Source organism: Phaethon aethereus (genome assembly GCF_964289735.1).
Source record: "Phaethon aethereus genome assembly, chromosome: 1".
Taxonomy (NCBI): domain Eukaryota; kingdom Metazoa; phylum Chordata; class Aves; order Phaethontiformes; family Phaethontidae; genus Phaethon; species Phaethon aethereus.
In genome coordinates, this window is record NC_138575.1 from 102,812,101 (window position 1) to 102,839,408 (window position 27,308).

General features: G+C 42.2%; 1 protein-coding gene across 1 annotated transcript in view; it reads right to left on the bottom strand.

Moving 5' to 3' along the window:
* GABRR3 (gamma-aminobutyric acid type A receptor subunit rho3) overlaps nucleotides 1-27,308 on the bottom strand; it is a gene marked incomplete at its 3' end in the record, with an annotated part of 46,638 nt that overhangs the window by 1,622 nt on the left and 17,708 nt on the right. Inside the window, exons 3-8 of the mRNA XM_082001947.1 lie at nucleotides 25,108-25,220; nucleotides 11,441-11,508; nucleotides 9,696-9,919; nucleotides 6,695-6,777; nucleotides 5,719-5,859; nucleotides 2,252-2,404 (exon numbers count right to left, since the gene is read on the bottom strand). Of these exons, the coding sequence (XP_081858073.1) occupies nucleotides 2,252-2,404; nucleotides 5,719-5,859; nucleotides 6,695-6,777; nucleotides 9,696-9,919; nucleotides 11,441-11,508; nucleotides 25,108-25,220 (782 nt within the window). The remainder of the gene's footprint in view (nucleotides 1-2,251; nucleotides 2,405-5,718; nucleotides 5,860-6,694; nucleotides 6,778-9,695; nucleotides 9,920-11,440; nucleotides 11,509-25,107; nucleotides 25,221-27,308) is intronic.

The window sequence follows — 27,308 nt, forward strand, 5'->3', positions numbered from 1 at the left end:
AGGCTCTGAAAAGTGGAGTGAACCATGAAGGACCCATCGCATACAGTACTGAAACCAGTAAATCATCACTCTGCTCAGTGCGTGCAGTTAGAGCTGCGGCACACCGGGTTCGAACAGTGGGGACACAACACTGGTGATCCAGCAGCGTAAGGAACACACTTCTATGACAGCTTTAGGCACTGCTATAGAGAAGCGAAAGCAGGTTTGTGGTCTTCCCTCACTTCCCAGAGCCAGGGTCTCCACTACACGCTTTCTTGCCCCAGAGACTCACGAAAGAATCACCCATTTCCCTCCCAACCCCTTCCCAAATTGTACTTCTTGAGAACATGTATCAGTTTGTGTGTCTCTGTCATAACTCCAGGGCTGTCTAAAAACACTCTAGCATAAAAATGCTGTATCGACTGAAACTAAGAAATATTCTTTGTTTACTTTAGTGTGTCCAGAATTTCACCCTCACCTTTTCAATCTCTTCTCTTACATGGAGCTATTCATCTCATTTTGTTCTGCTCTATCTCCAAAAAAAACCAACCCTACCAACACTCAACACCCAAGCCAGGCCCTGCTTTTAAAGAAATGAATGTAACTCTGGAAGTGAAGACAGCTCAATAACACCTGTGAGACAGCACTGGCTGCTAGCGTGGCCTTTCAGCTGGGTCTCGGTATATGCTAGGGTCTGTAGTTTTATGCTACTTCAAGTCCACTGGAACATACAAGAGTTTTCCCTCTCCCTGTCTGCAAGTTCCTTAGGTTGAAAGGTGGAGCTTGAAATATACCATATAAGAGGAAATTAATTTATTTAAAATATGCATACTATAGGCTAGGGAACTGAGCTTTTTAAACTTTGTTGTTAACATTGCCTATAAATTATGTATGATTATGCTAATGAAATGTGCATTATTCATATACCTCCTGATGCATAACCTTCTGCAGAAATCCATATATAAATTAAAGAACATGATAGCAAAACCGTCTTGACAACATTACAAATGACCTACTGAGAATTAATACTTTATTTTTAAAGAAGAAGTTAAAATTTCCTATAAATAAAAGGAATTGGTAGATGCCTTAGTAAAAGTAGGTAGGATGTACCATAATTTGTTTTAAGACTAACAAATAGAGGTGTATCTCATGTATTATTAGCTTTAGACTGTGCACATAGAAAGGGATCTGAGGTAGCTAGAGTCCTATTTTTTCTAGACTGATATAGCTATAGAAAAAAATGGAGGGCTCCCTGAGCAAGTTTGTTTCTTAAATAAAGATCCTCAAATTTTCACTTGTCTAAGAAACATGGCAACATACAGTTTGGCTTCTGGGACTAGCATCAGTGAGAAGAAAGAACAAGGAGCTTCTTTACTAATTCTTAAACCAACAGGAGTTGCAGGACTCAGATGTATTATGGTGGCATTAGAAATCTTAACAAATTTCCGTCAGATCTTCACAGAGATGCTGATCTTTGAAAAAATGTACTCATTCCAAGGCCATCAGCATTAAATTCCCAACAAAGGCAATCTTGAAGTGGTATTAACTGATTCATCACTAAGAAAAACAATAATGTTATAAAAAACCCACTGCAATTAGTCTTTTTCTCCTGAGCTGTGGTGTTCAGAACTAAAACTGTGAGCAAAAAGATGCCCAACTTATTCTTCGGCTTCCGCAGAAGCCTGTGTGCCTTGTACAGTTAAGGCACCAAAGCAAACATTTTCAAGGTGCCTAAAAAAGAAAGGCTTTGCTATATATGAGAAGTCAGGAAACTGGTTCCAAGTTGGTAGGACAATATCAAATGTGTCTAGAGAGAAAGCAGACCTGCAAAGTTTTTAGATAGATTGTACTATGCCTATTAAGTATCTCTCATGAAGCATGGATTTGGAGGGGTATCTGACTGCCTGTTACTACCTGTTACTTTGCTGAGAAGAGGGGAGGAAAAAACCAACACAGTCTTTAAAAAAAAAAAAAAAAAAAAAAGTAGTAGAATTCTACATAGGGAAATCTGCAGAATCATCCCTTTTTCCTTCTGTGGTGTGTGAGCTGTTTTCTAATATAGCAAAGCCAGTCTGAACAAACATCCCATTTCCAAATTTAGAGATTGACTAAAGGAGTTTGTGGTAGTGACAACAGTGGCAATAATAATGTTGTTCAGGCAATTACCTGATATACTTGCTCATGTCCTGTGTAAATAGGAAGCTAAGGTAACTTCAAAACCTCTCCCCTATCCATTCTATACTTCCCAAAAGAATATACATTAAAGGTTTACCTAGTGATACCCTGGCAGGAACGGCTCTTCTATCAATCCAGAATGAAACCCAAGACAGCATCACCATCAGCATGGCTGGGAAGTAGGATTGTAGCACAAAAAAGAAAATATGTCTCCGTAGGGCAAAGTTTATAAAAAGTCGATTGTACCAACCTATTGAAAAAAGAGAGAGGAACAGGTTGGGGGAGAAGAGGAGAGAAGAGAGAAGCAAGAAGCAGCGAGAAGCGATAAGTGAGAAGCGAAGTGAGAAGCAGCGAGAAAGGAGAGGAGAGGAGAGGAGAGGAGAGGAGAGGAGAGGAGAGGAGAGGAGAGGAGAGGAGAGGAGAGGAGAGGAGAGGAGAGGAGAGGAGAGGAGAGGAGAGGAGAGGAGAGGAGAGGAGAGGAGAGGAGAGGAGAGGAGAGGAGAGGAGAGGAGAGGAGAGGAGAGGAGAGGAGAGGAGAGGAGAGGAGAGGAGAGGAGAGGAGAGGAGAGGAGAGGAGCTGTGTTATTTGTGAGCTCTGTTCACTGGTCCCCTCCTTCCAGCAGGAATGGTGTATCCACATCAGTAATAGTAAATGCCTAAGAAATATTGCCACCACCTTGGTTTTATATAGTGCTTTACAAACTGTCCATCATACCCCATTAAAATACTGGTTTCTTGGGAGTGAAGCATCACAATTGCATAAATAAAATACTATATTATAATTGAGGTTAGGAAATTTAAAAAAAAAAAAAAAAGTAAAAAGATTTCAAGAGAAACAGCCGGGAGAATACGGAGGCAATATAATTGTCTGGTCCAGCTAGGACAGTGAAGCCAACACCCCCCTCCCCCGAAAAGTAGCTTGCCTTCTCTCAGGCCACAAACACGCAGCAAGAGGCAGCCGGTCGTTCCCGACGGGCAGCCCGGTTCGCCGCCCGGCCCTGACTTTAGAGGAAACGGTGCCATCTAGTGAGTGCTGGGGTAAGCGCTTCCTGCGGCCGAGCCCGTGTGCTGTGCCGTCTGTCACGGGGGAAATCAGTTTATAGTGAGGTAAAAAGAAGGCAAAAGGGGCTGACGGGCAGCATCTGCCCGTCCAGTACAAACAGAGGCATCAATCAGCCTGTGTTGGAGCCGTCGTGCCATCGCAAAGAGCGACTTTATAGAAAATAATATCTCAATAACCCCATCTAATATGAAACACACTCTATGTGTTCGCGGTTGTGGAGAAGGGTTTTGGTTTGAAAAACAATTGTCTCAAAAATGGATTGAAATTGTTGCTCCCTTGGAGGCCAGGGAACTCCAAAAGCCTAAATGCTATGCATGTGTAGTTCACTGTGGTTCACAGGAAAGGAGTTGCAGAACCTAAAATGCATCAGGCTGCATTGTGAGGAGCGTTTTTGTCCATTTTTTGACTGAGACTCTTCAGGGAGAGATGGCTCCCATTAGAGTTGTGCTGATTGTTCCACACTATTACTTACTTGGGGGGATGGGGTCTGTGTATAATCATTTTCTTCCAGCAAGAAGCAAAATAAAAGAACAAGAGCAAGTGGAGCCTCCTGGCTGAAACAAAACCTCAAAACCAAAGAAACGTCTATGTCTACAAAGGGCAGTGTTCTAATTAACAGATAAGGTACACTCACTATTCAGGTACTTCCCAGTGGTCCCTGTGACTTAAAAAAAGTCTTTCATCTTTACCCTGCTGAGTAAGCTTATCACCAAAACATCTGCATGTAAGTGTTAAGCAGTTACACTTTGCAAAGCCGGAGGAGCTGTGAAGGTGCGGCAAAGCCTGGGTACAGGGGTGGTATGAGGTTGTGCTGTTGTGCACGAGGCCTTATTTGCTTGCATAAGTGGTTTTTGATGAGAATAGCAAGGCAGAAAGAAGCCAGCTGAGTTCCTGGAACCCAGTTTCAACGCACAGTGATAGGAGTTTGGTGGAAAACAAGCCAGTCTCCTTCTTGCAACAAGGACAAATTTGACGTAGCCTCTCGGCAAGGCACAGTTATGCTAGTAAGGTATCACTCGCCCTCTTCTCACATGGCAGTGGCTCTTGAAAGCTGGAGCTCTGTTCTTAGCTCGTACACGAGAAAGAGATAAGAATGAAGAACCTGATCAAGCTGTGAATTCCTCACTGCTTAGGCTGCATCATAATATAAACTGGAATTTCTGCATTCAATATCAGCCACTGCAAACTTGAATGGCTCTTTTATAAATGCAAAAAGAAGCTATCCTGTAAATAAAATACAGTAAATAAACCTATTTGCAGCTTTCCTGTATATCTTAAAAGGCTTTTTTCCAAAGTGTTATGGATTTCATCATATTATATGAAATAATTTCTGTTTTATTAATATGCCTTGATATAAAAGGCAGTATCCACACTAAAATGGATTGACTCAGTCTGGAAAGTACAGTAGCAAGCATGCTGTTTTATCTATTTAAAAACATACGGTTAGACTACTTACATAGAGAAGCATTTCAAATTTTATAATTGCATGTACAAATACAAAGAAAATAAAACCCAACTTGCATTGTTTCAAACTAAAAAAGGGCAGATTTTGACTAGATCTAAGGAAGACGTTTCACAGAGAGAGTGGTGGAACACTGGCACAGGTTGCCCAGAGAGGTGGTAGATGCCCCATCCCTGGAAACATTCCAGGTCAGGCTGGACGGGGCTCTGAGCAACCTGATCTAGTTGAAGATGTCCCTGCTCACTGCAGGGGGGTTGGACTAGATGGCCTTTGGAGGTCCCTCCCAATCCAAACTACTTTATGATTCTATGAAATCAAGACTATAATAAACTCCTTAAGCCTCGTGCAGTTTGCCAGAAGTGTAGTTCGAGATCTATAGGGAGAAATAAAAACCTGTCTGGGGCAGATATCTGTATTTAAACAATGTAGCACTGCCATAAAGGGATTTTTTTCTGCAACTTTATGTATAAACATGGAACATTAAGCAAACCATGAATTAGGCCTCAATAGGTTATAAATGCTCTCATGTGGAAATCTTATAGTTAGTAGACATTTAATGTCATTTTACAGCTCCAAGAATGAGGAGATTTTAGACAATAAAACACACTGGGGTTCCTCTTCTTTGTTTTCTAGTACTTGACCCTTTAGGGTTTGCATTTTCAAGCTTCTCTATATAATCAGGACCCAAAGATTCCTGTAAACCCAATATTCCAGTGTCTTTGAGAGAAGTACCGCGATTTTGCAAGAGCTCACAACAGTATATATTTGGTAGTTGTACATTTTTTCAGGCTCTTTTTGTCAGATGTTAAGTTAAAAGTATTATTAGGACCTCCACTTCTAACATCAAGAAAGAGTTACGCTGGTAATCTCAGGAGAACGAAGGACCTAGGCTCACAGACCAGTGTGACCAATAGACCTCATTTCAACTGAGATCTCTCGGCAGTAACAGTCATTTATCAGCAACGAATTTAAGTGTGAAAGACATTCCGCAAGATTGTGTCCTGTGCTTCTGACTTTTAATGGCAGGGGCTTACTATACCAGTACTGCTGTAAAAAGCTAGTCCACTGGAAGCACTGAATTCTTTGATGAAAAACTGGGAGAGGGAGATGTGCTCATCGGTGCTCAGGGACTTGTTTCCATGTTTCCAGTATAACATCAGATCATCTTCATTGTATGCATCTATGAGAAAGTAAAAACTAAATCACCTCTTCTGCTGGCATAATGCTTCTATTTTCTTTTCTTAGAGATAGGAGACCACTCAAACGGTTTGGCAAAACCCCAAAGAAACATTTTTTTCACACCAATTTGCTAGTTAGTTGACATGGAAAAATCTGCAAAGGCCACATTCCATCTTGTTCCAAGTGGAGCCCAGTCCCATGCCCTGCCAGCAGCTTACCCCATAGATGGGGGACATGGGCACGCTCAGGGTCCCAAGGCACAGAGGATCAGAGCTCTGGAGCTGACACACTGAGCAGCCTGCCTGAACACTGGGGTTCTTTTCTCTTTTCCAAGAGTAAACAAGAAGCCAGCATCCCAGTTGTACTCATAATTCAAGTAAGAATAAATTTTGAGATATCAAAAGGCTCTGCAAAACAGGATTACCTTTTGTTGTCCAGCTCTACAGCTTACTACAGACAACTGAGTCAGGGGTAGGAAAGCAGACAGTAACACAAGCACTCATTTTCATTTTTCCATGAGGTCAAATATTGACACCTTATTTTACTTTTAACTTGCCCTTTTTTCTCAGAAAAAACCCATGACTTTTGACAGAGGAAACATTTTTAGATTTAGGCCTTGGAATATCAACTCAGTCAAAACAAAGCAGGGTGCATCATGTTTTTTCAATCTTCCCAAAGCTCACAGAGTTCTGGAAAAATCCCAAACTGGCCACAGTTTAATATGTACAGGTTGAAGGGTTCAGGTCACACATCAGAATAAGTGAAAAATGTATTATGAACAAGATGGAGTGCTGGTAAGAATGTACATGTGAAGAACAGGTATGAATTAAACTTACAGCTTTCCAGTTCTAAAGAACAGTTCTGAGTGTCCAGAGGATACCTACTGAAATCCATGAAACACATAGCAGAAACTGTTATTCTGCAGAAAGGAACAGAAAAACAGAAAATAAATAAAAAATATCATACTTTCTTAGGGTTGTGCAGACATCTTTGTGAGATCCCCAACCAATCGGCTGTTTAGATTGAGTTTTTCTACATTTTTAAGACGCTTCTAAAACTGCTTCAAGATACTGAGATAAAACTAAATCAGTGAGCACACCATATTTTTTAAACATAAATAGTCTTTCTTATTAATTACATTACCTTCAATTTTTAAAGCCTTTACTGGCCTGATCCTTCATTAGCCTGTCACACATTTTGCTTTGAAGTGTTACCCTTATGAAGATTAACAAGGAGAGTTCACATTTCATGAGTGGATTTCTCATAGACTGAGGTAGACAATATTACAATTAGAGAACATATTATTCCAACTGCTCTTTTTCCAGCTAGAGTGGTTGTAATAATTAATTGCATAAAAAGATAAACTGCAATTTTGGGAAGTCTTCTCTCTTCTTCAACACCACGGCAATGCCTTATACTCTAAAAAGCTTAAGGAAATCTAGGTAAATAAATTATTTTGCATTCCACCTGCCTTTTCACAAATGTTTAAAAGGTAAATGTGCCTTGACATTTTAACCAATACACCAAAAAAAGGCTAGAGGCAGCAGTTTCAATATGGTAAATATTGCCAGACTTCCCTTTCTTGTCACAGCTTGCATGTCATTTGATGTTTTAGTTTGATTTTTCAGTTTTCCCCAAAATTAATCCCACAGGGATTTCAGTGATAAGGGTTATACGGGGTATATAAGTGATCTTTGAAAACTTGTGATCTGTAATCACACTGAATTTTTACAAGTGTAAAATTTTACTGGCTTGAAGTGAGATTGTAAGAATGGTACCTCTTCAAAATCATGCATAAGACTTCCAGCTATGGATGTTGTTTCTGTCTTTCAGCTGTTGCATAAAGGATCAAGGGAACAACAAGAAAATGTTGATTGGAAAAAAAAGAAAGACTATTTTAGCAAGAAATCTGGCTTTTTGTTCTGCTTTCCTTCAGCCAAATCCTGGCTGTTAGGCACTGAAGAAAATCTGTGGAATATGCAGACTTCTCACACATAAGCGTTTGGAATATAATCTACCCACTGCATGTAAAACTGGCAATACAAAAAGGGTGTTTTAATGAGCACCTGGTTCTTTAGGAACCATACACATTAACACCGCTCAGGCTAGAAACACATTGTCTCATCTTAATCGTTTTAAAACCTTGGTTCACCAGCCTTTAGGTCACCCCTGTCCCTGCCTCTCGGTTTGATAAGGACTGATAGAGAAGGAAAGGAAGAGGACAGGGCACCTGCCCTTCCTGCTTGTGCCCGGGAAGAAATCCACAGGTTTAGCAGGAACGTTGGGGCTTTGCCGTTCGCTGGCGCGGGAAGGCGAGGCTGGCCGCACGCTCACTTGTCAGAGCGAGGAGTCGTCACCCAGGACACGCCACTGGCACCAGGGGGTTAGGGTGAGGTGACTCTGGAGCAGAGAGGACGAGGGCGAGGAAGAGAAGTAGAGCACCAGCTTGCAGAAGTGGTGCAGGACACAGGGCGAGGGCTCCCATCGCAGAGGGGATGCCGAGCGATGAGCAAACGTAGCAAATCGATTCGCACTGTTTCTGTCCCTCAGCTCCACTTCCTCCTTTTCCTTCCCTCCCTTCTGGCTTCTTCCTTTCTCTCCATTTCTGTCCTTCCCACCACACGCTCCCTTTGGTTTGCAACGATTTGTGCACCGTTTCTTGCTGTTAATCTTGATGACACTTCACCTCCCCAGCAAGCTGACAGAATGCGTTTGCCCGTCTTGCGTCTCTTTGCCACTCTTCCTTCCCCCAGCTGACCGCCTGTCATGCCCCTCGCACGGAGAGCCACGCTGTAAGCCTTGGTGTAGTCCTCCTGCTCCCTCTCCCCCCTCTCATGAAGCATGGAAATGAATATAGCAATAAAATGCATACTTCACCTCAAGGTTTCTTACCGGTCAGTGTTATTCTTGAACATACACTATTTTAAAGCGGTGTACAGCTGTTGTGAGGGTTTCTGCATGTCTTCATGAGAGGGTAGATAAATTCATGACTTGTTGCAGCAATCATTACATAGCCAAAATCTCACATGTTTGCATAAATCTTCAATCTATCCGGATGAGATGAACTATCCCCGCTGTGCACGGGCCTAATTAGTAACAAACTGGAGAACTGTGATTTCTGCAATGCACAGGCCTCGGGACCTTTACCAGGGGACATTCCTCCATTAAAACTATTTTTGCCACATCACCCAAATCTGCTTCATGAAGAAAAGCAAACGCACGTAGCTAGAAGGGAGTCACATTTAATGACCTTGCTGTTCCAGTCCTGGAATTGCTGTTTCACTTTCCAGTTCCTTCTAGTCACGCAACACGCCTGTCTAACACTGGTGGTACCAGCACCAATAATCTGCTCTCTGTGCCTTTCTGGATCCCCGGTTAATATTGGTGGCATGTTTACAGGTATCCCAGGGTGAAAGTAGCTGAGACAGACAGTTTTAAAAAACTCGGGGAAAAAAACCCACATTTGTTCTTTGCTAATAGTTTTGGGCTTTACTGTACCCAACAGTAAAACTACTGCAATATGCTAAAACCACTGTGAACGAATTAACAACTGACAAACTTCAGCACTATGTACAACAGATGAAAAAACTGCCATTATCCTGTGACAGGAAAAAATATGTGAATGATAGAAACATATGTTATCTATATCTTATCAACCCTAAATGTATTTTCCCACTGGTACACTGGCCACCAGTTCCCATTATCTGATGCCAGGGGATTAATGCCAGTCCAGTATCAGAATCTTAACTGCAAGTATTTCCAGTAATTTCTCGCTGTGCAGACTATTGGTCCACACTTGCAGTCATGTATTTTCTTATAAAAGGGTATTCTTCTTACCGTAGACTGAAGAGTACGTTGCCATCAGGGTGTACTCGGAGCATGATGTTTTCCACAGTTGTATCATGGATGAAAGATCTTTTGGAGTGTACAAAAAATACATCAGGTACCCAGATCTTTTTTATCAATCTTCCATCAAAAGTCATGCTTTTGTTTTTGTTACTGTGAAATGACAGTCTCTCATCCTTCCAGTAATGTCTGAGATACAAAGTCATTGTGAAGTCCTTTATTTAATTAAAAATAAAAAAAGACAATGCTTGTTTTATTCACATACAATAGAAAACAATACAAAGTAATCAACTCATGCAAAGGATCGATTTCTTCTCTGGATATCATCTGGAGAATCCTCAATGAGAGGAATCAAAGGCCACTCAATGAGTTCAAATATGGATTAGAACTGCCTCTGAGATACTGGCTGTTTGCCTTGTCACTGGTGTCTGAGGCTGAAGTTCATACTTCATTTATACTTAGATAAAACTTTTACAGATTTCAGTGGTCTGCTGCACTGGGCCATCAGTGTAGTGATAAAGAAACTTTAAAACCAACAAAAGGCAAATGGAAAGGGGTTTCCTTTGGAAATCTTCACAAGCTTTCCCCGGGGTGGACTGTGGTTCCTTTACAAAGGGATTAATTTGAGTTCTTCATGAGCATTAGGTCAATTTGTAAAATCCATTTTGTACAAACATTGCACAGGGGGTTTAGATTAGTACGTTTATGAACAAAACGCATCATAAAGAAACAACATGATGAATGTCATAAGAGTAAACAATTGAATTTTATAAGAATTACATTTTTTAATATGAAAGATTGTTACAAATATTTTATGATCCTATTTAGAGAAATAATATGGCTGCAAATATACATGTGGAGAGGGATGGAGAGGATGGCTTCTGCACAGCCTGACTGCTCTGTGCTCACCTATATAACTTTTGCATTATTAGGCAGAAAACATTTGTCTCAGTAGAACAACTACTTCTGATGATAATACTGGGAAGATATTTAGATCTTCCCCTGTTATATGATTTTATGTCCCTGTAATATGATTTTATGATTTGGGTAGGTTTGCAAAGGAATGCAGGGGTTCATACTGACCAATCCCATTGCAAACACAACACCTACAACTAGAGCTACGCTCACTGTGAAAAGATCCTGCAAATGAGAGCTCTTTGCAAAGTTAACGTGCCCTGCTATTCGAGGATGGAGCAACTTGTCACTAATGTCTGGGTGGCATTATTAGTGACAATTTCAGCTGAGGAATGAACAGCCTGCATTCCAATGCTACAGGTCCTTGATTGCAGTGAGGGAGTCTCCTTCCTAGGAGAATTCCTGGAACTGATTTTTCTATTTCTATTTTTTATGACCACAGCTCCACCCAAGCCAGAAATGATGGGAATATTCAGACCTGCATAAGCAGAGGAAGTGAAGGACATGGAGCCTCATCATCTAATATGCAGAGCACTAAGAACTCATGTGGAAGCCCATGGGGCTTACTGAATGGTTGGCATTTTCAAATCAGAGCACTGTCCACTCTGATTTGTTCCTCTTGCCCAGGGAAAAAATCAACATGTGCTCTGAAATTACACTTAGTAGTTTAAATGAGAATGACTTGCATGCTTCAAGGCAAGGTTGTGCTCTTTAATGGTTTGCTTTCTTTAACTGTATTGTTCTATGTCATCCAGCTGGATGTTTCTGAGACCCTGAATTCTGGCTGAAATTCTTTATTCCAGTTCTACTAACGAACTTACCATGTCAACTTCAGATATGCTGTCAATGCTTTCTACCTGCACATCAATGCCCACAGGTATTGGCGACCCTTCAATGTAACAGAACGAAAGAGTGATGAGGAGCATAAATCCATATTTTTAAAGGGAAGACTGTGTATTAGCAACATACAGAGAGTACCCCATCCCAGCATTTATTATGGTCTGTCCACCTTAGTGCACTGAATGAGAAAGTCCATGGCAACAAAGCAAAACCCGATGCTGAACAGTTGCAAAAATGAGTACAAAATCTTCAGTGATCTTTTTGCAGCCAGACTAGTTGTCATTGGCATTGCAGTTTGGACAGCAGTGACAGCTTCCTTGTGGTGCCAAAGCTAATGAACTGCTTGGAGGGCTATTTAGAACTGTCACAGGGAAAAGCTGAGTAAATATATCAAATACATCAAAGACTGCGAACCTTACTTACCAGTTCCAGTGCTTATTCCCACACTTAGGAGCAAAATATCTATTATGCCTCCTAATTAACTTTAGTTATTTAACTATTTAGTTTGGCATAGGTATTTGTGAAAAAGGATTGCTTGCTCACTACCTCTTAAGGGAATAGCTGTACACATACTAAGCATGTTCTGTGATGGAGTGTTGTGTATTACTGAGTACATAGTTTATACATACCAATACATACCAAACTGCACTAGTGGCTTTATTTTATATACTACCCTACTATTTCATGCCACTGAAAAAGGCTGTGAGTTTATAACACAATGGGATCTGAATGAACAAATTATAAAACCATATTTGCATTTTTACAATAAAGTGACTAAAAATCAATTACAAATTACAGCAAAATATAAAATTATTTCCAATCTCTTCAATACAGTACAATATCTAGAATGAAGGCTCTACTTCTATATGGGTTATGTATCTGTGTAATTTTCAGTAAGCAAGTCATTCCGCTAAAGCAATTGACTAATCCCTTCCTTACGGTGGAGGGAGAGGGGAGAGGTGTGTGCATATATGTGATTACACCCCCCCACCCCCCAAGAACATTCTGCATTTGGCATGAAAATCTATAGTAGTTATTGTACATGGTACATTATTGTACATTGTACCAATTATATTTGTTAAAAACAGTTAATATATTTTTAAGGTATACGTTTAAAATAACCCAGTACAAAACAGGAGTACAAGGAAGTCTGAATAGCAGGAGATAGCAACAGCTTTTTTAACTTGCCTCTCTTTTTCTTGTCTTTTCCTTTCATCAGTGTCAAGTCAGAATAGTCCAGAAATATCACTCTCCTGGTAACCAGCCACAATACTGTGTCTCCTTTTGGAATTATGCTTAAAATAGCAGCCCTCGAGGATTACACAGCTGCCTCCAGTTCTTACCAGTAGAGAGCTTGAACTGTTGTTGAGGTATTTTAAAATCTGGCTCTGTAATCTCTTGCTTTTACTTGTATTTTTTAGCGGAGGGTTTGACCCTGCACAGAACAGATGAAGATGTGTTGTGCATGGGAAAGCAAGGTAAAATGTCTTCACAGTTAGCAGGGCACACAGGAGCGTGTTTCAGCACTGACAAGAGCTGTGCTGTCTGGCTTGGAAATCACATCTCCCCCTGAAAGGAATGCATCGCTCAGTCTGTTGACCAAAGCTCAACAAAATTTAGGACTCCAGACAGCAAAGCTCAATCAATTTGTTTATTAGTAAAACACTAGACAGCACTTGGGAAAATGCTGCTTTTTTTTTGAGAATAGAGACAGCAGGAGACATCTGCCCTAGAGGTTGACACACAAGAGTATCAATGTATATATCCAGCCAGCCGTCTTCGCACAAAGCAATAAAAGTTTTTATGCCTCTCCTAAACCAGTTTTGACCACTTCTTGTCTCTGTTTTGACCGCACCACACGAATAGTTTACTTATGCTAAATACCAACTTGTACCAAGTACTAGTACAAAAATGCCTGGTTGCAATCTGAGTGGAGTCATCTTCTCAGTACTCCACTGAAATCTAAACTACCTTGTAAACTAAAGACGGGTTTAGCCTAAGTAGAAGTCATTGTGGAATTTATACCTGATGTGAACATCATTCACAAATGTCATTGACACATCATTTCAATGCAAACACCGCAGAAAGATGAGGCGTTGTCTATCAAGCTCCTCATTCGCATGAGGAAACAGGAGAAGCCTACGTTGCAGAGCTGACGCCTGAGCTAGCCGTACGCAAGGCAGGGTGGCTCAGGGAGCAGGCTAGCTGTAGAAGCACAGCGCTCCAGCCTAGGAGCATGATCAGTATGAAAGCTGACTAACATGGGAACAGCATTGAAGACAGAAATCTGGCATCAGCCCTTGGCTCCCTTTAAAGTCTATGCAGTACAATAGGCACATCCTAGATAGGGGTGAGGTGGCTCATGACTTGGAAATGCCCGTTGGTTACCAAGGTTGCTTAGAGTGACTGCAAAAAGGCAGATGAACTGTGTACTGTCTAACCTTACCCACCACGAAGTTTCAAATTCTTGCTATGGTAGGTGTGTCCAAACTCCTACCCTGGGGCTGTGGCAGAGGCGCATGGTAGGATATACTGGAAGTGCTCACATCTGGGGGGACAATCGATCTTAACTGCTATTACTAAAACTTTGGGGGATGACTTGCTTAAATAGCATGTGAAAAACAGTGGGTTTAGTCCTATTTATGTAGAATTATGTGGGTGGAATGGGAGGAGATGGGAGCAGCTCCCTACATAAAACAACGACTTTACCCGTTTCCGAGTCAAGGACAAATCTAAGGCAAATAAAGTTAAATGTCTACCATCAACATTCTTCCAACAGTCAAGGAGTTACCCAGAAATCATACCACAGAATAGGACGAGCAGCTTTCTAAGCCATATATAACGTGTAGTGAGGAAAAGATTTTTCTTAGTGACAGCTGCTCAAAGTGTGACGATGGCAAGTCCTAACACTTTCTTGGGATTTGCAAAAATTAAAGACAATTTCCTACCCCAACAAGCACTATTCCAGTGTGGGCACAATTTCATTCAGTAATTCACCTCATCAGGGCAGATATAAAGGAACTGATCACAGAACTAGAAATTACTGTCAGCCTACGATCACGTCGGTTACATGCACACAGACTGAAGTGCCAGTTATACATAAATACACACAGAGGCACTTGATTCTTTGAAAGGACAGCTTGCACTAAGTTGGGAACTGTTATAAAACCAAGTCTGTGGGGACACTGAATGGCATAAAAAAGATCAAAAGCTATGGCCAGGAGAAATACAGTGGATGGTTCTAAAGTGAATTAAACAAAAAGGGAATTGTGACAATGAAATTTGTTCCTGATTAGGTAGAAATGCTAGAACTGTGAAATAGACTCCTTAATAAGAGGTTCCTGTTCCCTATCTGGGGAAAGGCTGAAGACCATACTCATGCTGCTTAATGAGGCAATACTGTTCAGTCTAGCATTCACCACAGACAATTATTAAACCACAACCCCTAACCCCAGCCCTGGCCTATTATTGACAGATCATAACAGCTGCAAATATTTTTGTCTTATTCTGGCTGTACTTTGGTAACAAATGTACGTAGATGATACAGACACTAAATACTGCACTTATATGCAACCCTGGTCACTTCAGTGTGCCATTCACTTTTCTAATCTGAAGATTTTTACATTGCTGTCACTAACACCACCACCCCCATAAGATACGTATTGGCCTCGCTCTAGGTCTTCCGAGCTTTGTAGTTTTCTGGGAACATTTCTTTCTGTGATTAAAAATCAATTCCACTAGAAACAGTAATTAGCTATTGAGAACAGGTTGCTGAGAATTGTAATTTCTTAATCACTTGGATTTGTATTACCACGATTTGATGTTTTTAAAAAAGAACATTTCAATAACCGTTGGAAAGGATCCTAAACCAGTCAGAATAGTGAAGTGATTTGTTTATCTCTATGTCTGTGCCACAGCTTTCTACCTAGTATATTGAGAATTTCAATCTCTGGCTGACCATCAGGCAACATCAAATTCAGTTTGAAAAAAAGTAACCAGAGCAAAGCTGTGGTTTTTATTTCCCTGTTTGACAAAACTGGAGATGGCAGAGAGGATTTTGTTATTAAATCGAGCAGCTTCAGTTGCTTCTGGAGCATTGTTACAAATCATTATTTTAGAGGTAGTAGTGATCTTCACAATGGAGGCTCCACAGATTTTCAAGATAATTACTCCTCAGCAGAAAAAAATAGAATTGTTTTCAGATGGGTTTATCTTCACACAAGCTATTTCCAGTCTTTTATTTTAAAGGTTTAAACATACCAAAAGAATTCCTTGAAGAGCATGGAATTTTTGTAATAGATAGTATGGCAGGCAAATTCTATAATACCCTTTTTAAAAGGTATATTACATTAAAAGGATATACTTTTAGTATTTTAGGATCAATTTCTAGAGTAATAGTGACTGGTTATTGAATTCTATAGTATTTTTGTAATAATCAGACCCCTGAACATTCAGTGGATTGCACCTGAAATTCTGTAAGATAAATGTTGAATTTAGGAAAACCAGCCACTGCATCCCAGAATCCCAGAATCACAGAATCACAGAATCACTAGGTTGGAAAGGACCTTTAAGATCATCAAGTCCAACCATTAATCCAGAACCACCATGTCCCCTAAACCATGTCCTGAAGCGCCACATCCACACGTTTTTTGAACACTTCCAGGGATGGCGACTCCACCACCTCCCTGGGCAGCCTGTTCCAATGCCTGACCACCCTCTCAGTGAAGAAATTTTTCCTAATATCCAATCTAAACCGCCCCTGGCGCAACTTGAGGCCATTTCCTCTTGTCCTATCACTAGTTACTTGGGAGAAGAGACCAACACCCTCGTCGCCACAACCCCCTTTCAGGTAGTTGTAGAGAGCGATAAGGTCTCCCCTCAGCCTCCTCTTCTCCAGACTAAACAACCCCAGTTCCCTCAGCCGCTCCTCATAAGACTTGTGCTCCAGACCCCTCACCAGCTTCGTTGCCCTTCTCTGGACACGCTCCAGCACCTCAACATCCTTCTTGTAGTGAGGGGCCCAAAACTGAACACAGTATTCAAGGTGCGGCCTCACCAGTGCCGAGTACAGGGGCACAATCACCTCCCTACTCCTGCTGGCCACACTACTCCTGATACAGGCCAGGACGCTGTTGGCCTTCTTGGCCACCTGGGCACACTGCCGGCTCTTATTCAGCCGGCTGTCAACCAGCACCCCCAGGTCCCTTTCCGCCAGGCTGCTCTCCAGCCACTCCTCCCCAAGCCTGTAGCATTGCATGGGGTTGTTGTGGCCAAAGTGCAGGACCCGGCACTTGGCCTTATTAAACCTCATACAGTTGGCCTCTGCCCATCAATCCAGCCTGTCCAGATCCCTCTGCAGAGCCCTCCTACCCTCCAGCAGATCAACACTCCCACTCAGCTTGGTGTCATCTGCAAACTTACTGAGGGAGCACTCAATTCCCTCATCCAGATCATCTATAAAGATATTGAACAAGACTGGTCCCAGAACCGAGCCCTGGGGAACACCACTCGTGACCGGCCGCCAGCCGGATTTAACGCCATTCACCACAACTCTCTGGGCTCGGCCATCCAGCCAGTTCCTCACCCAGCGAAGAGTAAACCCGTCTAAGCCACGAGCCGCCAGTTTCTCCAGGAGAATGCTGTGGGAGACGCTGTCAAAGGCTTTACTAAAGTCCAGGTAGACAACATCCACTGCCTTTCCCTCATCCACTAGGCGGGTCACCTGGTCATAGAAGGAGATCAGGTTGGTCAAGCAGGACCTGCCTTTCATGAACCCATGCTGGCTGGGCCTGATCCTTTGGCTGTTCTGCAGATGCCCTGTGAGCACTCTCAAAACCAACCGCTCCATAATCTTCCCTGGAACAGAGGTCAGGCTGACAGGCCTGTAGTTCCCAGGATCCTCCTTCCGGCCTTTCTTGTAGACGGGCGTCACATTGGCAAGCCTCCAGTCTTCTGGGACCTCCCCTGTTAACCAGGACTGCTGATAATCAATGGAGAGTGGCTTGGCAAGCTCCTCCACCAGCTCTCTCAGTACTCTCGGGTGGATCCCATCAGGCCCCATAGACTTGTGGGTGTCCAGGTGGCTTAGCATGTCCTTGACTGCTTCCTCCTGGATTATGAGGAGTACATTGTGCTCTCCATCCCCGTCTTCCAGCTCAGGGGGCTGAATATCCTGTGGATACCTGGAGTGGCTATTAAAGACTGAGGTGAAGAAGGCATTAAGTACCTCAGCCTTGTCCTCGTCCTTGGAGACAATGTTCCCTGCCATATCCAGTAGGGGATGGAGATTCTCCTTGCCTCTCTTTTTGTTGTTAATATATTTGTAAAAACATTTTTTATTATCCTTTACGACTGTGGCCAGACTGAGCTCTAGCTGGGCTTTTGCCTTTCTAATTTTGTCCCTGCTTGACCTAACGAGATCCTTGTACTCTTCATGAGTTGCCTTCCCCTTCTTCCAGAGGTGATAAACTCTCCTCTTTTCCCTGAGTCCCAGCAAAATCTCCCTGTTCAGCCAGGCCGGTCGCCTTCCCCGCCAGCTCTTCTTACGGCACATGGGGACCGCCTGCTCCTGCGCCTTTAAGATTTCCTTCTTGAAGACTGTCCAGCGTTCCTGGACCCCTTTGTCCTTCAGGACTGTCTCCCAAGGGACTCTCTCAACCAGTGACCTGAACAGGCCAAAGTCTGCCCTCCGGAAGTCCATGATAGCAGTTTTGCTGACCTCTCTCCTTACTTCACTCACAACTGAGAATTCTATCATGTCATGGTCGCTAAGCCCAAGACGGCCTCCGACCACCACACCTCTCAGTCCTTCTCTGTTTGTAAAAGCCTGTTGGCTTTGTAACAGTGCATGCTGTAAAAAGCTAGGTCTACAGAAAGCTCCCAACAGGAGACAGAGACCAGGGAAGGATTGCGGTCTATAGGAGTACTTTCTTCTGAAACAGGCTTGTGGGCCTGTAGAGGAAGAAAACCAGATAGACATGTAAACAAGCCCCAGGGAAGTGAAGCTATGTGGCTGTGTTTACTTCCCTCTGGCAATGACTGAAACAGGAGAATTACCGGCAATGGTATTTTCTTCTTGTTACTGTTTTGTTTCTTTCTCATTTATGTGAGAAAAGAAGGTGGACTGGTATTAGCAGTAGCCAACTCTTGGACCGGAAGAATTAGCAATGTAAGAGAAAAAAATCCAGGAGAAGGGAGAAGGGGCCTATTAGAGGCCTTGCAAATTACCAAAATATTTCCCTCCCTTTCTGGACCCCAGCTATTCCTTCCAGTAACTCATGAGAAAAAGCCATTCCACTTTCATCAGAGTGAGTCTTCTCCACCACAGGGAGAAGATATTTCTGACCTTACAGGGAGGTGCACAAAAGAAAACAACTTGGTGGCAAAGAGCTATTAGAAATGCAGCAATTTTTGAACATTCACTGAGCCCTATTTTCTTTCCTTTTCCCCCACTTTTACTTTCAGATTAATTTAAATGTTACTAATTTAGCTTGAGGGGGAGGAAAGCATCAGGGAGAGTGAGCTAATGGAATTTCTAATCCTCTGAAAATTTGGAATTAAGATTATGCTTAATTGCAGATTGGAATGCAAATTCTCTAGAAAGACTGTTACCTCTTGACCAGCTAAACACTACTAAACTCTTTGCCATCGTTTCTAATACTTGCTAATGTCATTACCCTCTATATTGGTTGACAAAGTGGAGACAACCAATTTTAAAACTTCTTTAAACTAACATATTGTTAGCATAGGACATGACAGGTCCTTAAGACACAATGTAAAAGAAAAATAAAGTTGTCATACTTCTATATATATACACAGTAAGAATTTGCATGTACACAGTGAAATGATCATGTGGTTCCATAATCTAAAGATTATGGAAAATTGCGAAGATTGCAAAATAGTTCAGAGTGCATGGAAGGGTTTTGCAGTCAGGAAAACCAAGACATTGAGGAATAAAAGAATGACCTCCTCTATATGCTAGTCTATCACTTTTTTGTAACGACAATGTTAATTTTTAGTAAGTGGAGACAGAAGTCAGGAAACCAGAAGCTCACATGTTGTGGTTTAACCTGGCAGGCGGCTAAACACCGCACAGCTGTTTGCTCACTCCCCCCACCCTGGTGGGATGGGGGAGAGAATCAGAAGAAAAAAAAGTAAAATTCATAGAATTAGATAAAGACAGTTTAATAGAACAGAAAAGGAAGAGGGGGAAGAAATAATGATAAAAGGATATACAAAACAAGTGATGCACAGTGCAATGCTCACCACCTGCTGACGAATGCCCAGCCAGTTCCCAAGCCGCGGCACCTCCCTGGCCAGCTCTCCCAGTTTATATACTCCGCATAACATCGTATGGTATGGAATAGCCCTTTGGCCAGCCTGGGCCAGCTGTCCTGGCTGTGCCCCCTCCCAGCTCCCCGTGCACCCCCCACCTCCGCGCTAGCAGGCCAGCACGAGAAGCTGGACTGTCCTTGACTGCTCAGCAACAACTGAAAGCATCAGTGTGTTATCAACGTTATTTTCATCCCAAATCCAAAACACAGCACTGTACCAATTACTAGGAAGAAAATTAACTTTATCCCAGATGAAACCAGGACATCACACCAATTACTTCTGCCAGTATTTTGAAATAAGATAGTTCAGAAAATATAGGATATAGATAAATAGATGTATAATAGAAAAGAAAAAAACTTTAAAGCATTTTTCTCTCTCAACATACACAGCTGTGGCTGCTAAGGCAGCCTGCATTGTGGCCCTCAGATCTCAGCTGCTAGAAGTCTCTGTGTATTGTCTGATATTGTTCTGTGCTCACCCTTTCTCACTGAGTTTAAAACATGTGGATGGCCATTCTAAGACGTGCTGGCAACATAATTTAATTTCTTACTTTTTCTCCAGTCTAAAGAGATTATCAGTTTATCAGGCTACTGAAAAATCAGTTGAAGTACTTTAGGCCATAGTAGTATGAAGATATACAAGTCTTCAAAAGATTTGACTCTGAGCCTACTGACAGTCTTTTGTTTCCTTTGGTAGGACCTATGCAGACAGACGGCCTTATCAGAACTGGCAAGCATTAATATACCATTGCAGGAGCCCTCACATACCCATCTCCTGGCCTTTATCAGTGCTTCTGGAAGCAGCAAGGACTAAACATAATTCCTACAATGTTTACTGATGCAGCTGGTAAAGCTGTTGAGCAAAGGAAACATCCGGTGCTCCTAGCCCAATGTCTAGTGGAATTGCTCAAATCACTATGCTGGTCCACATCTGTTTGCATCAGCTGGCGTCCATCTGTTGGAGACTCCCAAACAAAAGAGGACCATGACATTACATAGAAGGCGACAGCAATATAAAAAAAAAAGTCGAGGAAACAGAACTACACACACACAAACCCCTCCATCCCCCTACCCCCACCCCCCCTGCCAAACAACAACCTGAGAGCCTGGCTTAGGGAATAAGTGCAATGTAAGTTTAGGTTTTTAAAAAACGTTTGGGTGTACTGAATTATTGGTTTGCTTCACTCAACCTCACTGTATAATCAATTGCAGACAAAGTAACATTTCCATAGCAAAAATGTAGAAACAGCTTGCTAGCAGCCTGCTGGTTTTGCTTCATCTTGACACGGTATGCTTTTCAGCCTTTGATCTCTAATCTGTTAATAAATGGGCAATGTCAGGACTAAATCTTAAAATCAATCATCAGAGAGACAAATTCCCATTGTGCAGCTGGAATGGCATTGAATCAACAGAAGAATGCCAAAATACACTCACATAAATGACAGCAGAGTTGTGTCCATTTGGTCAAAAAAAGGATCTCTTACCTCCATAGAGCAATAATACACTTTCATGAGAAAGCAACTAGTCTTGTGAGCAAAGACACAATTATTTCCAGTAACAGTGCAGCTGGTACCATCAGCATCCAACAGTTCTACATTCCTTTCCCCTGGGTTTTCTCCTGTGCATGTTTGCTCAGTTTACAAATTCACCATGTGCTCTCTGTTTTTCCTTTGTTAATTATAAGTACTAAAAACTCTGGATCCTGTAGTCTGCTTCATTTACTTTGCATGTGTGGGGCTAAATGAAATCAAACAAGCCAGATTTAGATTTAAGAGTTCCCTGAAGTGAGGGATGTCCAGCAAGTTCAAAACAGCATGAACTTTCCAGCTGCTTTTTCTCCCAAACTGGTGCGAAGATGATTGACCTTCTCAGGGAAAGGGGCACAGTGGAGGCAGATTAACAAAATCTGTCATTCCAGCTCCCTACCATACCCAGAAAATCACAATGGGGTATAGGAGAGGGCAAAAAATTGTCTCTCTTCTAAAGGTAATTTTAAAATACTTGTTTTTCACCCAGCAGTTTTGGCCTGGTTCTTTTTTCTCCCATCAGTATTGTGAATTGACGCATTGTACTGAGCTGAATAAATCCTGCACTGTGGCATGTGACAGATACGAGCCCTTCACGAATCACGGTACTGAAATGCTTCATTACATTTGATACAAATAAACCCAAAATTTCACCTGCTTTAAATACATAAAGCCACAGTGTTGTAAGTCTTATGCAGTTCGGGGCCATGTTATGACTGCCACAGCAATGACTGTAGCAATGGTATCTCTAATTTCACCTTCTCCTCTAGTTAAGTTTCCTTCTGCTTCATACTTAATCATCAGCCTTCTTCAGAGAAACCATACTCTGCTGTCATACAATAATTCTGGGTATGTTATTCAGGTCTGTGTTTCAGTTGGTGAGTTTTGTCTTCTAATGAGGTCACACTTGTGTACTAACTCACTGCTGCTGCCTTATTAACCTGCCTCTTGTGAAAAACAAGCCATTCTTTACTACTGTAACATCACTGAAATCAATGGTAAGATAGGAATAATGGAGTATAAATTTGGGATTGATATTCATTTCACTGAGACTTTTTTCCCTCTGTGCTGTAAAAATGTTAATGGATCTATGTTTTAGTCTTAAGAGAGATTCATGCATAGTAATTCCACATATTAAGAGAGTTCTGAAAACTTGGAACTGTGTGAACTATTGGCTGTGACTGAAAAAAGTGCCTCCCATGCCACTATGGCATGTGGATGATAGAAGAGAAGCAAAGCTGATGCACTCTTCTGCTGACAGCTATTTCTGAAAGACAGAAGTAAAACTGAATTCGTACCCATGGCAATGTGATTATTGAGAGGCCTGTGCAATGAAGTCAGTGGAAAAACTACAGCTGGCTTCAATAGGAATTGAATGGGCTCTATGACTAGTCATCTGAAAATGAAAGGACAAGGGGAAAAAGCCTGGTACAGATTTGCTGGGTGTAAAAAAATCCTCACTGCCTGTGGAAAATTACAACTGCCAGATCACAGGGTATATTCTGAAAGCTGCTTTTATGTACATCATAAGTATTGATTTCTAGGATGATTCAGTGCTAAAGTACATCCCAAACTCTCATTTTCTTTCATGGAAATGCTACTTCCCTTCTGAGATGACACTCTCAAAAATTTTAATTCCTTGTGTGGCAAAGCAGGTGGTAACAAGAAGATGTCCAGATTAACAGACACTAGACTTGACAGGCATTAGGCAAGAGATAATCCTAACTTTTGTTGTCAAGAAACAGACATATCTGAAGTATTGTTCAAAATCAGGCAAGATTTTTGCTCTCTGACAAGACAGATTTTCTAGGGTAACAAGAAACTCTTTCACATTCTCCCAGTGCATCCAGAGAGGCTCTTCTTACCCCAGGTCTCCCTCCTGGCATGCTTGCCAGGCTTCAGGTCCCAGCAGCTGGTGTCAACAAGAATAGCTCCACAGACTTCAGCTAGCCTCCCAGATCTATGTTTGTTTACACAGCTGGTTATTGGTCCTCATATATTTTATTTTGGCTCCACAATCCAGAGCAGTTCAGTCTGTTTTCATGAAGCATGAACACAGAACTGGTGACGCAAAGGCTCAGACAAAGTTTATCAGTGGGGCAGCTTTCTCATTTTACCTTTCATGAAGAAGAGTAAAAATTGAATCCAAACTGTGAACATCTGTGGTGGGTCGACCCTGGCTGGAGGCCAGGTGCCCACCAAAGCTGCTCTATCACTCCCCTTCTCAGCTGGACAGGGGAGAGAAAATGTAATGAGAAGCTCATGGGTCGAGATAAGGACAGGGAGAGATCATTCACCAATTACTGTCATGGGTGAAACAGACTCAACTTGGGGAAATTAATTTAATTTATTGACAATCAATTCAGAGTAGGGTAATGAGAACTAAAACCAAATCCTACAACACCTTCCCCCTATCCCTCTCTTCTTCCGAGGCTCAACTTCACTCCCGATTTTTCTCCATCTCCTCCCCCCGAGCAGCGCAGAGGGATGGGGAATGGGGGTGGTGGTCAGTTCATCACATGTTGTTTCTGCTGCTCCTTCCTCCTCAGGGGGAAGACTCCTCACACTCTTCCCCTGCTCCAGCGTGGGGTCCCTCCCATGGGAGACAGTCCTCCATGAACTTCTCCAATGTGAATCCTTCCCACAGGCTGCAGTTCTTCACAAACTGCTCCAGCCTGGGTTCCCCACAGGGTCACAAGTCCTGACAGAAAACCTGCTCCAGCCTGGGCTCCTCTCTCCACGGGTCCACAGATCCTGCCAGAAGACTGCTCCAGTGTGGGCTTCCCATGGGGTCACAGCCTCCTTTGGGCATCCATCTGCTCCAGTGTGGGGTCCTCCATGGGCTGCAGGTGGCTATCTGCTCCACCATGGAGCTCCATGGGCTGCAGGGGGACAGCCTGCCTCACCGTGGTCTTCACCATGGGCTGCAGCCCGTGCTGCTCCAGCACCTGGAGCACCTCCTGCCCCTCCTTCTTCACTGACCTGGGTGTCTGCAGGGTTCTCGGTCTCACATATTCTCACTCCTCTCTCTGGCTGCAGTTGTGCAGGGGTTTTTTTTTCCCCCTTCTTAACTCTGTTATTTTAGAGGCGCTGCCACCATTGCTGATGGGCTCAGCCTTGGCCAGAGGTGGGTCCATCTTGGCTCTACTGGACACAGGGGAAGCTTCTAGCAGCTTCTCACAGGGGCCATCCCTGTAGCCTCCTCCCGCCTCAACCTTGCCACACAAACCCAGTACAACATCCCATTGAATACTCCCTTTATCCACATGCAATTTAGTTAAATGAAGAAATAATCATCATAATGCCCAACAACACAGAAAGAACATGGTAATAAACTGAAGGCCTCATGGTAATAAACTGAAGGTCTGTGGGTGGTTTTTTGATTTTGTACAGAGCAAACAGATTTAGGAATTGATGGTTCATTTCAATCTCTCAAAACAAATTTGATGACTAAGTAATCTGCTAATTGCTACTAGACTATGCAGTTTACAGGGATACCATAATCACTCTTCTCAAATAATCTTATTCTAATAATATTTTTTTTAATTAGTTCTGCAAAGGAGACAATTTGAACAGTTTCTCCTATTGGTATGCTAAACACAAAAAAGTCCCTTGCCTTCAAATATTTCTGGATTTCTTCTTTCTTTATTCCCTAGAGTACAACAAAAGAGGTGAGCTGCAATTAAGTCCATCATTCAATTTTAAGTGACACTGCTGGACAGAGTTTTAGTAAAGTTCCAGAGAGAGGATAAACTATTAACCAGCACAGCGCAGGCATGTGCTGCTTACCTCCAAATCCAGGTCTCAGTGCAAAGTCATGGTCCTCTATGTGAAGAAGCTGCTCAGATTTAAGTGGCCGTACTTTTGTGCTGTCAAGTTTCCTCATTTTAATTTCTCGTTTGCTATGTTAAAAAAAAAAGAAAAACTTCTTTTTTTTTTTCTGCCTGACATTCAGAGTACTAGTTAAATGAAGAAAGGACTCAAGAATTCTGGACAGTTGAATCTGGTATGATAAGGGAAACAATTGCGCTATAAAGTTGGAGAAAGATACGTTGGAAAAGGTAGGGGAATCAGGTATGAGGACGCCCAGGTCCATGAGGAACACCAATTATATATGAAAAGTCCTAGGAAGAACATCTAGCTCTTCTTCTGTTCCCCTCAGAGATTGTATCTATCATTATATAAGAGGTTATAGCTGTTTGAAAAAATATTATTCACATAACCACTGCAACTCAGACTTGGGAATAACACCACGTATCCATTGTTTTAAACCACTTCATACACTATCCATATTACAGTGACAATTATACTTTCTATTATAATTTTTTTTTTTCCTAGGAGCTCAAATGAGTCAATAATTTTTCAGAAGGACTGGGAAACTATGAACCTGGATCCAGGGACTTGTTCTCTGTGATCCTCTTAAACGTCACCCAGATTTGGCCAAGTCACTCGTTAGCCTTATTTGCCACTCATACATGCAGCATTTCTTTGCATCAAGTCCCGTCTCTGCGTTTTTCCCCATGCTACAGAGAACTGAGCTTCTGTGTAGCACCAAGGCAACACAGATGAACCTGCGCTCTAAGTAGGACACCATGAATTCTGTACTTCTTTCTGCTGACTGTTGCTAACTTTCTTCCCTTCACAGAATGTACTGCACAACATCCCAAACTCCACTTGGAAACCCACGTGCCTAAGAATGGACTCGAGCTCTTCAGAAAGAAATCTCATATGCTAGGCCTGCACTGAAAATGAACAGCAGATGCCCATCACAATGCAGGCTCCTTTTCCATTTTTCCTATAAGCAGAAACCATGGCACAGAGAGCAGAGGTGTCTGGTACATGCCCACATCACAAAGGTATTGGGTTAAAACACATAAAGATCTACATGGTAGCTGCAGGACACAGACTTCAGAAAGAACCCATTACATTTTTGGTTCTGCTATACGGAAAATGCTACGGTGTCTCCTTAAGTTTCCCCTCCTTGTTGCATGTCCTGCTTTAAGTGGCTGGCCCCAAGTACTAACAGAACTAGCCATACCTCAGCTGCAGAATTATGCCTAGCTTTGGGACCCCCATTTCAGGAAAGGCATGGGAAGATTGTAAGAACCTGTGTAGTTTAATTTAGAGCAAGAAGACTGAGGGAACACATCATAGTCTTCAGAACACATCATGAGTTTTACAGGGCCCTTTGCTCCATTGTCCACTCCCCAGTAGGATAAGCAGTGGCAACAAGGGAGATCTATGGTATACATGAGGAAAACCTTTCTCATGGTGAGAAGAGTGAAACATGGAAACATATTACTTAGGCAGTTTTTGAGACTTCTTTCACTTGGGCTATTTAATAGGTCAGACATATATCTGTAGGAATGACTTAAATACAGCTACTTTGCCACAGGCAAGGGACTCTCCCTAGACATAATTTCTTTCATGCCTTCTGTGATTTTCTGGGACTTTGCTGCCAGCAACTCTAATTATTACTTTAGACTGAATGATAGAAATCTGTTCTGAAGATTTGCCCTGTAGTCAAACACTGCTTAAGACAAGGTATGGAATACCTTAGGATAAGGTATGCGCCTGTATTTACTTATTTTTTTTCTCCTTTCCCCCTTTTTTTCTTAATAATGAAGCCCAAGATATTACTTTTAAGAATGCTGTGTTACAGGAATACTGAGGTGGCTGCTGGGCTATACAGAACCGTTGGGCTTGAACAAATTAATTTACCTTAGTATTCTTGAATGTCTCTGGCAGTGTTGTCTGAACCAAATTATCAGGGCACTCAGAACGCCCATAAAGCATTTCAAATACAGACTTTAGTTTTCTAAGTATGAAAATAATACATGGATGCTAAAAGGAAACCCCATGCTTCAGAGAATTAAAATCACCACAAAGCAAGCCTGTAGCAGAGTAGAACAGGCAGTAGAACTGAACACCTGCAATGCTCTGCAATAGGTATACAAGGAAATTCTGCTGCTTGGGAACCAGTATAAGAG